This window comes from Polypterus senegalus, chromosome 10 (assembly GCF_016835505.1).
Source record: "Polypterus senegalus isolate Bchr_013 chromosome 10, ASM1683550v1, whole genome shotgun sequence".
NCBI lineage: Eukaryota > Metazoa > Chordata > Cladistia > Polypteriformes > Polypteridae > Polypterus > Polypterus senegalus.
Genome location: NC_053163.1, coordinates 118,645,874 through 118,658,264, shown reverse-complemented (window position 1 = coordinate 118,658,264; position 12,391 = coordinate 118,645,874). Strand labels below are relative to the sequence as shown.

Genomic DNA, 12,391 nt, shown 5'->3' with positions numbered 1-12,391 from the left:
CAGTTATTTATTTGTAAAAAATGTTTGGAATCATGTATGATTTTCGTTCCACTTCTCACTTGTACACCACTTTGTATTGGTCTTTCACGTGGAATTCCAATAAAATTGATTCATGTTTGTGGCTGTAATGTGACAAAATGTGGAAAAGATCAAGGGGGCCGAATACTTTTGCAAGCCACTGTATATTCATGATATCAATGAATGATAAAATTACTCAAAAAAATACATGTGAAATGCGTATTAGGATACATCCATAGTAACAAATAAGCCTAAAATAACCCAAAACCTAATTATTTGGTCTAGTTTCAAGTTGGACTCTTGATATCAAGTTATGTTAAAATAAGTCCATTATTATTTATGTATTTATTTTTAAAAGTTAAATATTTTATTGTTAACATTCTTGTTTATTCTTCTTGGAGTTTTTATAAATTATAGGATTTTTTTATAACCTGATGTTTTCAAACAATTTTTTTTTTTATATATATCTATTCAATTACAGCAAACATTCATATGCTTAGGTAAAGCACTTGGACTAAAATAGTCGTTAATTGAGTCATTAATAAAAAAATCTTGATAGATTGATAATTAAAAACAATTAATTGAGGCAGCACTAAAATTGAGTAAACAACTTGTTGTTGAATCTACAAACAGATTTTTTCTCTCTCTAAAAAACTGACTATAAAATATAAACAGCAGTTTAATTGGCTTAGTGGGTTGGAAGTTAAGGACGTACCAACAATACTGATTGATACTCCTAACGGTTCCAATGTATGTGTTTCGTAGTATATGAAAGCAGTAATCTATCACAAGTTCAGCTGACAAAAACTTGAAAGGGGCTTACAATAAAATAAGGAGAATAAATATCAAAAAAGACAAAGGTAAAAAAAAGGGTGGTGTTATACATGTTTCAGTGTTTCCACTTTTGACATCTGATCTTTACACCTTGCTCTTTCATGTGGATTTTCGGTGTTTTGGAAGAAACACCAGGTTGCTTGTGGTTTGTTGTTCATTACAAATAAAAAAACAAGACAGACTAATTTATTTTTTTTGTTTTTAAATAAGGATCAATTTACACACATTTAAGAGTCAACCTCACTGGTTCAAATACAACACACTAGTAACATGCTATTAGTGGCTAAAGGGACAATTAGTTTTTACTTTATACAAGCAGATCTGAGGTTACAAACTAGTTCTGCCCCTGTGGACACTCAAATCTATAATAAAGAAACCTGCACGATGAAAAAAAAAAAGTTATGAGTAATTCATAATTTGGATTTTGGTGATGTTTTAGAAAGAAGAAAATTTGCCAACACTATTTGTTGATACATTTGTCAATATTTATCAATATTAAAATTATTATGCTATGTATATATGCTGCATCAAGAATGGGCTTTGTGTAAATGAACCATGTAGCAGAAGCAACTAAAGAGCCACACGAATAGCACTAATAACCAATAGAGTGGACGGATGAATGAAGATGGGGTGGTGTGCTGGACAAGGAAAAAGAAAACAAAGAGAGGGAAAGAGACATGATCACATTGTGAAATGGACAGAAAAAGTTTGGCGAAGCTTAAGGAAGCTGTAAAGCTCTTTGGTAAGCGAGCGCCATTTTTTGTTGCTGACTACCGACTCTTCTAATCAACCTCCAGCCCTGGCAGTGAAAACTGAGACCCACTCCCCACCCTGTTCTTTGATCATGGTTCTGAACGCTCCAAGGGAGAAATGTCAGTCTTGAAAACTGGCCTTTCGATCTCTAATGTGGAAATATTCCATGCTCCTTACGTTAATACATCACTGCAACACATACAGCATCAGGATCACACCCCTCAGCCTCCCTGGAAAAGTCTATTCGGGGGTTCTGGAGAGGAGGGTCCGTCGGAGAGTCGAACCTCGGATTCAGGAGGAACAGTGTGGTTTTCGTCCGGGTCGCGGAACAGTGGACCAGCTCTACACCCTTAGCAGGATCCTGGAGGGTGCATGGGAGTTTGCCCAACCAGTCTACATGTGCTTTGTGGACTTGGAAAGGCATTCGACCGTGTCCCTCGGGGAATCCTGTGGCGGTGCTACGGGAGTATGGGGTACCGGACCCCAGATAAGAGCTGTTCGGTCCCTGTACAACCGGTGTCAGAGCTTGGTCCGCATTGCCGGCAGTAAGTCGAGCCCGTTTCCAGTGAGAGTTGGACTCCGCCAGGGCTGCCCTTTGTCACCGATTCTGTTCATAACTTTTATGGACAGAATTTCTAGGTGCAGCCAGGGTGTTGAAGGGGTCCAGTTTGGTGGACTCAGGATTGGGTCACTGCTTTTTGCAGATGATGTTGTCCTGTTTGCTTCATCAGGCCGTGATCTTCAGCTCTCTCTGGAGCGGTTCGCAGCTGAATGTGAAGCGGCTGGGATGAGAATCAGCACCTCCAAATCCGAGACCATGGTCCTCAGCCGGAAAAGGGTGGAGTGCCCTCTCAGGGTTGGGGGGGGGAGATCCTGCCCCAAGTGGAGGAGTTTAAGTATCTCGGGGTCTTGTTCACGAGTGAGGGAAGAATGGATCGTGAGATTGACAGGCGGATCGGTGCGGCATCCGCGGTGATCACGGGCTCTGCATCGGTCTGTCGTGGTGAAAAAAAAGCTGAGCCGTAAGGCAAAGCTCTCAATTTACCAGTCGATCTACGTTCCTACCCTCACCTATGGTCATGAGCTATGGGTAGTGACCGAAAGAACGAGATCGCGAATACAAGCGGCTGAAATGAGTTTCCTTCGCAGGGTGTCTGGGCTTTCCCTTAAGGATAGGGTGAGGAGCTCAGTCATCTGGGAGGAGTCAGATGAGGTGGCTCGGGCATCTGATCCGGATGCCTCCTGGACGCCTCCCTGGTAAGGTGTTCCGGGAACGTCCAACCGGGAGGAGGCCCCGGGGAAGACCCAGGACACGCTGGAGGGACTATGTCTCCCGGCTGGCCTGGGAAGCATGGGATTCTTCGGAAGAGCTGGAAGAAGTGGCCGGGGAGAGGGAAGTCTGGGCTTCTCTGCTTAAGCTGCTACCCCCGCGACCCGACCTCGGATAAGCGGAAGAGGATGGGCAATTTACAGATAAATAAATTACCCATAACAATCACATATTGCCCTTCAGAATCAGATACTACAAATGAAATAATTTGATGCATTAAAATTCTCACTCCTCTAGTTTTATTTGCAAAGCTATGGTGCAATATTTGGCCAGTCTGATCTCTTTGCAACTGAAACTGATCCATGCTTAATTAGCAGAACTTCTTTGTAAATAATATCTTGGCATTTAGACTTGTTAGGTGTGAGAATACTTTCTCTCTCTTTAATTTGTGATTGAGACCTTTGACATTCCTGCTCACAAAGTTTACTGTTTGGTCATAGAGAAATTGTTTCTTTACTGCTTCTGTGTTTGGACTTTGATTCTGATATTATTCCTCCTGTAGCCATCTTCCAGTGTAGCTAGTCGGTCTCCAAGTACTTTGCATTCGGAATCTGCAACCTTTACTTTATCGTCAGCAGTAGATGCCAATTGTTCAACTATTTCAATAGGAGTCATGAACATTTGCTTAACGTCTTCAGGCTGAGCTCATGTGGTCTAAATTTATTCTCAGACTTGTTCATATTTTCCTGTATTTTTTCCTCATTTTGTTCTAGTATGTCTTTAAAGGCTGCCTCAAAACAATTACTTAAATGTTTCTCCTGGTCTTTAATATTCTGAAGCAGCTTCTCGTTTGTCCTGTTTATGTCCTTCATATCTAACCTTATATCATTTGTAACCTCCTTTCTACTACTCTTTATCTCCTTTATGTAACCTCCTCCCCAATAGCGGTAGCTATTGTGGTGAACATTGCTTTCAGATCAGACTGTTCATTTCGGCCTTCTCCGTGCAGGGAACAACCACCCTGGTTGGAGCCGGTGCCACTAACTCATGCGGGTTAGCTGACAGTGAGGATAGTAAGGCCATGCACAGTTCCATTGAACCTTCTGGAATCAAGTTCTTCTGAATTGACTCACTTGCAGTTTCGCTTCCACTTTTGCTCTCGGCTGGAGCCAATGCTGTAGCATCAAGTCCCTAGAGATATATTCTTTCACCCATCTGTTCCAGGTCAGTCTCTGGCAGGTCGTACCTTGAAGTTGAGGCTTGTTTAGACTTAGATGAAGCTCTAGCTGTCTTTTCCATTTCTTTCTGAGCACTTTATTTTGCTACTCATGTATATATTTGCATTTTCTTTAATTACAGCCCCTCGGGTACAGTAAATACAGGATACCTCAGGATGATGGTAAAAAAAGTAAAACACTGCTGCTAAAGGAGTTCCGTCTCAGACATCCATCTCCCGAAATGGACGAGACCAAAATCTTAAGTACATTATAAAGATGGGTCCAGAATTGGGAACGATGATACTAAGTACTAACACTATCTTCTTCCAAAAACTCTTTCTAAACTACTTATGTAATTATTCACAACAGACAAAGACTAAATAAATAATTTAGTATAAAACAGATATTTTATAGCATAACTTTCAAGAAAAAAAACCCAATGTTTATACTGTATGTGTTATAATGATACACTAATTAGGAGAGACAAACCATTTTCATTCATTAAATTGAATTGTTCCATTATAATGTGTGTGTGCGTTCATTCAGATTATTGTATTCTTGTGCTTTGTACCACACCACAAAACCAAAGCAAGAAAAAACTTACCTGCATATAGTTCTGGTCCATACACTGCACCTACTACCGGGCTCAACTTCCAGCCTATAACAACAATAAAAAAGTACAGATTCTGAGAACCACACACCCAAAAGCCTACCAAAGAATCATTATTTGCATATTTATGAATTAGACAGTATAACATTTTGTTAAGGAACCTGTAAATGCCTGCTTTCCATTCTTGCTTTGAATAACAGTTACAGCTAATGGATTAAAAAAATGCTTACTGAATGTATAAATCAAAAATAAAGGGAAAGTAGTAATTTTGCGATGACTAACAAGTGGATTAAAATAAATGCTGACTGAGTGTACAAGACAAGATATTTAGAATAGTGGGAGTTTTGAGGTAAAGGTGGTGCTGAACCTGAATCATGGTTCCTGAATCCATTACCTTTTTGTAATGATGATATTGGAAAACAGAGAAAAGTATGAAGGGTTGCAATTGGAGCTCTTGTATGCTGATGATCTGGCAGCGATAGCAAAAACAAACTGAACTTAAGGAGAAAATACTGAAATGGAAAGAGTTTGAAAGCAAAAGGCCTTAAAATAAATGTACAAAAGACCAGGGTGCTGTTTGAAGATGTAGTGTCAAGAAGTGTAGAATAGATGGGTTTGGGGTTGTGCAGCAGGTGTTGTAAAAATGTTACACAAGAAATTAAGTCTGTCTAATACACCGATTGTCAGAAGTTGATAAAATAAAAGAAGTAGTGTTGTATAGGGTAGTATGCACGAAGAGTGTGCAGCCATAGTAGAAAGTGTCCAGAATGCTGATGAAGTAAGTAAATATAGATATCAAAAAGGAGTTTTTTCAGATAAATTAGGTTGTGGTTTTATGAAGATGCAGGCACAGAAGTGATACCAAAAGGTAGAAGTGTATAGAAGAATTTCCAGGCGCTATCCTAGCATCTCTAGACTTGAAGGGAAAAGTTTATGAAAATTATGAACACAAGTGTGCTTTATAAGAGCAAGACATGGCTAATAAAGGCAGAACACGAAGCAATGTTGGAAAGAATGAGATTCATCAGATATGTGGAGAGTCACAAAGTCATAGGAAGATGAATGGTAATTAACAGAAAGACTTGGTGTGGAGGTGATAAGTGTTGCTGAGGTGAATAGGCATGTTTACAAAAGGCAGAGAATGACTGGGTGAATATTTGTACCACGATACAGGTGGAGGGGATGAGGCCCAGAGGCAGGCCAAAGAAGGTATGGCTGAAGGTCACAGAGTAGAGTAAAAAGATCTGAGGGGTTACCAGATACTATAGGGAAAAGGTTTATTATATTGGTAATGATGATTATCAATATTTAAGACAAATTCCTTCTTCAGATTCTTACTTGACTATGCCCTTATTCTGACAGGACTCTCTAAGCTAAAGATGGCAGGGAGGAAGGGTCAAATGTGTGAAATACACTTGTACTACAGTACACAGATCAAAAACGTTTGATAAATTCCACCGAGCTACACATGAACAGTTTGTTCTTTAGATCCTTACCATTTGCATAGGGACTGACCATCTTTTTATTGGTCATAACTCTTGCAGTGGCATTGTTAACCTGAAAAGCACAAAACAAATGTAACTGAACTGTTTAATATAAATACTTTACTAAAACACTAGGGTAAACATATGTATCTCTCCCTAATATGCAATCATCAGTTTTTAAGAGTTAAATTTCAAACCTTTAACTATTTTAAATGCATAGTATAAAGTATATGTTACAATAGACATTCAGAAAAAGTCACAGTAGTTACATGATTGTCAACATTTCTACTCTTGCTTAGTAAACATCTTTGAACACATGCACCTCTGCTACTATTAATACAAGCAAAGATAAAAAAGGCAAATTCTTACTCTAGACAGATGAATAAGTACTGTATTTAAAATATCCCTCAAAGCTCATGCTGTAAAAGCAAGGATTTGGCTCCATGGGATACATGAAAAATCTATTCATGCTGCCAATTAACACAGCAAATAATTTGTAAAAGAACTTGCGCTTTGCCTGAAAATCCTTTTCATATTTACTGTATGTTGTTGAATTTTGTAAAAGCAATACTAAAATTTGGAAATTCTTAGGAATGCTGTTGATTCAAATAATCTGCTCAACTACTTCATTTATAATTTGTTGTATTCATGTTAATGAAATATTTAGTTTAGATGCTTCATTACTTTGTCACAAATGCAAGAAAATCACCCCCTCCTCCCCCCTTTCCTTGAAAGCAAATAGGTGCAAACTGGTAAAAGCCTGATCGAGGCAATGGCACCTACAACATACAAAAAGGTCAACTTCAACTCTTTAAAAGAAAACCTCTAGTTAAGAGGAAGCACAGCAGAAGAAGCCCTGTGAATGCTAGTGCTGGATTACCATTATAGGGACCATTAAAAGATGCACCATAAACTGCATCACGTAGGGGCCCCAGCAGGAGTTTGAAAGGGGTGCCCAAGATGGATAATTGCAATATTCCACCAGGATGCTACAAGTAGTTGAATCAACAGTGGGTATAAAGGCAGACTTTTTAGCCAGAGAAAAAGAGTGATAGCGATGAGTAAACAAAAAAGGTGTAAATGTTTCCACAAAGGGCAGCAAAATTGCTTGGCTGCCAAGGGGTGTACTGTCATAAGAGAGAAAGAATCAGATCATATAAGAGTAGAATATTTTTTTTTTTTTCCCCTGAAGGAAAAAACTGGGGTGACCTCTGACCTAGAAAGTGATTAAGAATCTTGGCCAGAAAAGACCCTGGGATGAGGGATGATGCTGTATTTAGATCTTGTGGAAGTTTTCAAAGTCATCATATGTATAATAACATTTCCCCATGTCACTCTGTTCACTTCAATTTAAATTTTATGAATACTGCAAACTTTTGTTTGTTTGCTGCTCAGACGGTACACAGATCAAATAATGATTAGCTTATTTTTTTTGTGATGTATTTCAAACCATGTTACAGCTAGAGGCAGAACCGGGAACAGCTGTTTAAGCCTCAGCTGGAAAAAATATGCCTGGTTCAAAAGACACAATGACGGGCGGCAACAGGGGAAGTAGGATCTAGCACTTTTGCAGTGTGAAAATGAGCAAGCAACTCTACCTACTAGACAGGTTTCAAAGACCTGTTTTAGTTCGAACCAGAGGACCAGAAAGTCATCCCGATTATTTGATACTTTGTGTTCTTTTTCTCTCAATTATACGGTTTATTAAAGGTGTCATTTCTGTGACATTTAGTGCCATTCGCCTGATGTTCTGCATACAGAGTGATGTTTGAGATTGCAACTACCATCAAAAAAGGTAAAAAAAAACTATTTTTTTGTTTTACGTCTGCTTAAAGTTAGTTGAACAGTTTGTTTGCGTACTTGGTAACACAGACACAAATACACCTATAAAAGTTATGAGCTTTCTCATGAAATGTGCGTCTAGAAAGAGCTTTTAGTGTTTTAAACTGTACTTTTTTGTACTTGTCAGTTTTTCAAAAAAAAAAGACATCAAGTGTTAATGCATTATGTTTTGGAAATATAGTTAATCCCGTGGAGCCACTCCCAGATTTTTATTATAAGGCTAAATGCACTTTAGAACTGTCAAATTTATTTATATAGATATATACAAATATTTTAAAAAATAATAAAGATGTTGAAAAGGAAGAGACATGCAAAGAATAACCCTCCCAAAAGAAACATCTAAAAACATAAAACAAAAATGATTATAAATATACATAAAGAAAAAAATATCAAGTGGGTGCCAAAAGGGGTCCATTTCCAAGTGCAAAGTGTGTCACATAACCACTAAGAGAGAGAAAGACAAAGAACCAATCAGCAAGCTTTATACAGCACGGCGACCAACGGCAGCACTTCAAAAAGGGGGAGAGGGATGCGGGCGGGAGGAAGGAAGAGGGGAAGGGGAGATAGCCAATCACAGTCAACATAAAGATACAGCAAAAAAGGCAAAAAGATAGAAAAGACAGACATTGCCAAACAAAAGAAGAAAAACAAACTGAAGGTGCATAATTCAGGCACACTAGTGAAATCTCATTGTCAATACAACTTGAGTAAGATGTGCACATAGCAAAGGGGGTCAGGGGCAATCACCAAACTAATTAAAAAAATGAAATTTACAGCTAACAGGCAAGAGCTGTATACAGTATAGTCAAACACGGAAACATCCAAAAGAAATTCCATTCGCAAAAATAACTCAACAGCCGTGTAAAACAAATAAAATTAACCCAAAAGGAAGGAAAAAAAACAAATGAATTAAAAAAGTAGTGGGCATTCAATATATAGAATATCAGATCACATCCTTAGCGTTAAAGTGAGATGGTAAAAGATGAATTCATCTAGCTTTTGGTGTTTAAAATAAAAGGAAAAAACAAAAACTACAAATTTAAAAATTAGTTTAGGATTCAATTTGAAATATCTTAACCCCTGAACCACTATATGTATTTCTAACAAACATGTGTATCATTCTACAAGCATTTTGTAGTCAATTGGGACTGATACAGCACGTCTATCTCTTCTTACAGAAGGGGACTATTGATATCTGATTAACATCATGAGTAGTTGAGACTAGAAATCGTATAAATTAAAAAAGATTAAATGGATACAGGGGTTAAGATAATCATAAATACATTATCTATTTTTATTCTGCATTCCTGGAACTGTAGCGTATTACTTTTTATTTTTATAGTTTTTTTTTTTTTTTTAAATGAATTCATAGTGTTTTTGTTAACGTCCCCACAAGTTTCCACTTACCGCCTCTTGAAAACTGCCGCCTTGGCGAATGTATTGTTACCATGGAAACTGACACCCTAAACGTTTAAAACAAAACGTCAAGGGAAAATAAAATCAAATATAAAAATGAAGCTTTTTTGAGACTTCTATTAATGGAAAAATAAATAACGTCAAATTATAAGCAAACATTTCTTACACAGAAGAAATAAAGCTCAGTTCAGGGTGTTTTTATTTGCTCATGCAGGTTTAGGTTTCAGCTTGCCTTAGTAAACTTTACCCGTCAACAAACAAAGAAGACAGAAAGATGAGAAGCCGCTAACCAAGCAGTTTTCTGATGGAAAAAATATGGCTTATTGTTAGCGCAATTAATTTCAGTTAATCTTTAGTGAGATGTATTCAGGAAGCCTGAACTTGCGATTGAATGTAGCCATCACACAAAAAGAAATAAGAACTTGATAATCATAACCCACACCCTCTTCCAAAAAACAATCATAATCCAGCTTTTTAAAATACCCTGGACATACTCAAAAAAAAAAAAAAGAAGAAATAAAGCCATGCACTACAGTATGTTTGAGGTGGATTTCAAAACATTTTCGCTCTGAAAACACAACCAGCTACTGTTTGGTTCAAATTTAATTAGTGCTCAACAACTGGACTTTGATTTTAATTTCTTAGACATGGACACATGTATTAACACAACAGCTTTGCAACTATACCAAATGCCAAATTAACAAAGGCATTTACAGATTCTATCTAGGTTTCAGTCAAAATTCAAGTCGCCACTTGTTCGCAATTTTTGGCATTAAACCTTTTAGGAAAAACAAATTTGAAGTTTCACCACCATTTAAAATTTGGAGGCCACTATCGGCATGCCAGTAAAGGCAATTGAAGTACTTGTGAATAGACTATCCTCTTTAAATTAATGCAATATATATATTTTAAGAAACTGTAATTATATTCAACTTTGAAAGATTGTACTGTTTTACAACGGCCCATTTCAGCCTTCTGCAGAACTGAAGGTTTTAAACAAGTGTAAATATAAATTCCAATGACCTCACCCAGACCCCCTTTAATGTTATTTTTAACATAAATCTGCTTTGACATAAGGAAAAAGGGAGAAAGATTTAATCAAAATTGCTGGTGTATTGCACCCCATTTTCACAATAAAATAGGTGGTAGAATGATGCAGATTATATGGCAAGGGACTCAAAGAGGAGGAGAAAACAACAGCTGGGAGAAAGGGCAATGTTTGAGCAAAAATAAATGGGATAGTCAACAAAGAATGTGAGGACACAAACATGCAAAAAACATACACTCTCACAGCAAAAAGTGAAATTAAAAGGAAAACAAGGAAAGGAGCGCTTTTTTGCAAAACCTCAAGAAAACAGATATGCGAGAATTATAAAAGTAACTATACTGCTTGGAATTGGACTGGAGGGGCTGTTATGTCATTAAACTTCTTTCATTTTAGGAGAAAGACAATCAGGTGGGAGAGAGAGAAAATCAAAAATGATTTAAAATAGTTAAAATAACACTGATATTTTAAAAAAAAAAAAAAAATATCTTGTACACAAAAAAAAGTCAAACTTGAAAGAAATGAGCAAGCCCAGCATTACTACTGTGCTATAAAGGAAATAAAAATGAATAATGCTTTTTATATATACATATACATACATATATATACATATACATATATATACATATACATATACACATATATATATATATATACACATACATATACATATATACATACATATATACACATATACACATACATATATACATACATATATATATATAAAATAACATGCAATAAAAATAAAAAAGATTTACATCTAAAGCAAAGAAGGAATGCAACACTGGGTAACAGACAAAATATCTTATACATCAATAAATTAGAGAACAAAATACACAAATTAAAAGGTTCATTCAAAACAGCAATGAAAAAAAAAATCAGCATTCTTATAATAAAAAAAAAAGCATAACCTATAAATCAAGGATTGTGATATATTCAAAATGTGAAACGTGAATCAAGAACTTGCCACTGTCATGTTATTGAATTATGATGGTAAAGACATGCACCTCAATTTTACGTCCCTCTACCAAAGATCCGTGTAAGCGCTCCCTGGCCTTCTCAGCATCAGCGCTAGTCTCGAATGTCACAAACCCGAAACCCTGCATGCAGCCAATGTGGAGAAAAGGGATGGGGTTTAGGAGGGTGGAAAGGAGAAAACAACATGCAAAACGTTAACAAAGTCAAAAAAACTTCAAAAAAAACAAAAACAAAAAAAAAAACCAAGCAAACACACACTAGGTTAAATGCACTTAGCAGCTATAGCTTTGGTGCAAAATGTCAACACCGCATTTTTCTCTCTCTCTCCTTTACATAATACAAATTATAAAAAGAAAAGGGAATAAAGCTAGTTGATTCTTTATTAATCTAATGTCAGGTTTAAAGATCATTACAGCTCTTAGTACAGTTTAAAAAGGTGCAACTTCTGCACTGCAGCTAAGCAGCCAAATGAATGCAACCCCAAGTGAGAAATCCCAGATTAACTAAATAGATGTTCAAACACCCTTTCAGCTCAGTTACAACAAATAAATTAAAATCATAACAACTTCCTATAATTACATTCAAGAATTAGCAGAGAATCGAACAGCTATACAATTTAAAAATGCATCATTTATTTTATCATTAGCAGTTATGGAGAGGCAGTGCCATTCATTTCATGCAACGTCCACCTAGAAAGAATGCGGGTACTTTCTGGATTAAGTTCAATTCTTAACAGTGCAGAAAATTATTTATATAAAAAAAAGAAAAGAAAAAAGGTCCGTGACCACTGGGGAATGGCAACACAGCATGTTCAGATCTGAAAAATAAAGTCACAGAGGTCAGAAAATACCCAACACTGAATAAGTCAACCTTTCAATTAGTTTCGCCACAAAATCGCATCAGCAGAAACAATACTGAGGA

General features: G+C 36.7%; 1 protein-coding gene across 9 annotated transcripts in view; it reads right to left on the bottom strand.

The window, feature by feature from the left end:
* The window catches only part of LOC120537486 (RNA binding protein fox-1 homolog 2-like), a 213,971-nt gene that overhangs the window by 39,669 nt on the left and 161,911 nt on the right, over positions 1–12,391 (bottom strand). For all 9 annotated transcript variants that reach the window (XM_039766456.1, XM_039766459.1, XM_039766457.1 and 6 more), the window contains 3 exons: positions 11,500–11,592; positions 6,199–6,259; positions 4,697–4,750 (listed from right to left, as the gene is read on the bottom strand). In XM_039766456.1, coding sequence (XP_039622390.1) covers positions 4,697–4,750; positions 6,199–6,259; positions 11,500–11,592 — 208 coding nt within the window. The remainder of the gene's footprint in view (positions 1–4,696; positions 4,751–6,198; positions 6,260–11,499; positions 11,593–12,391) is intronic.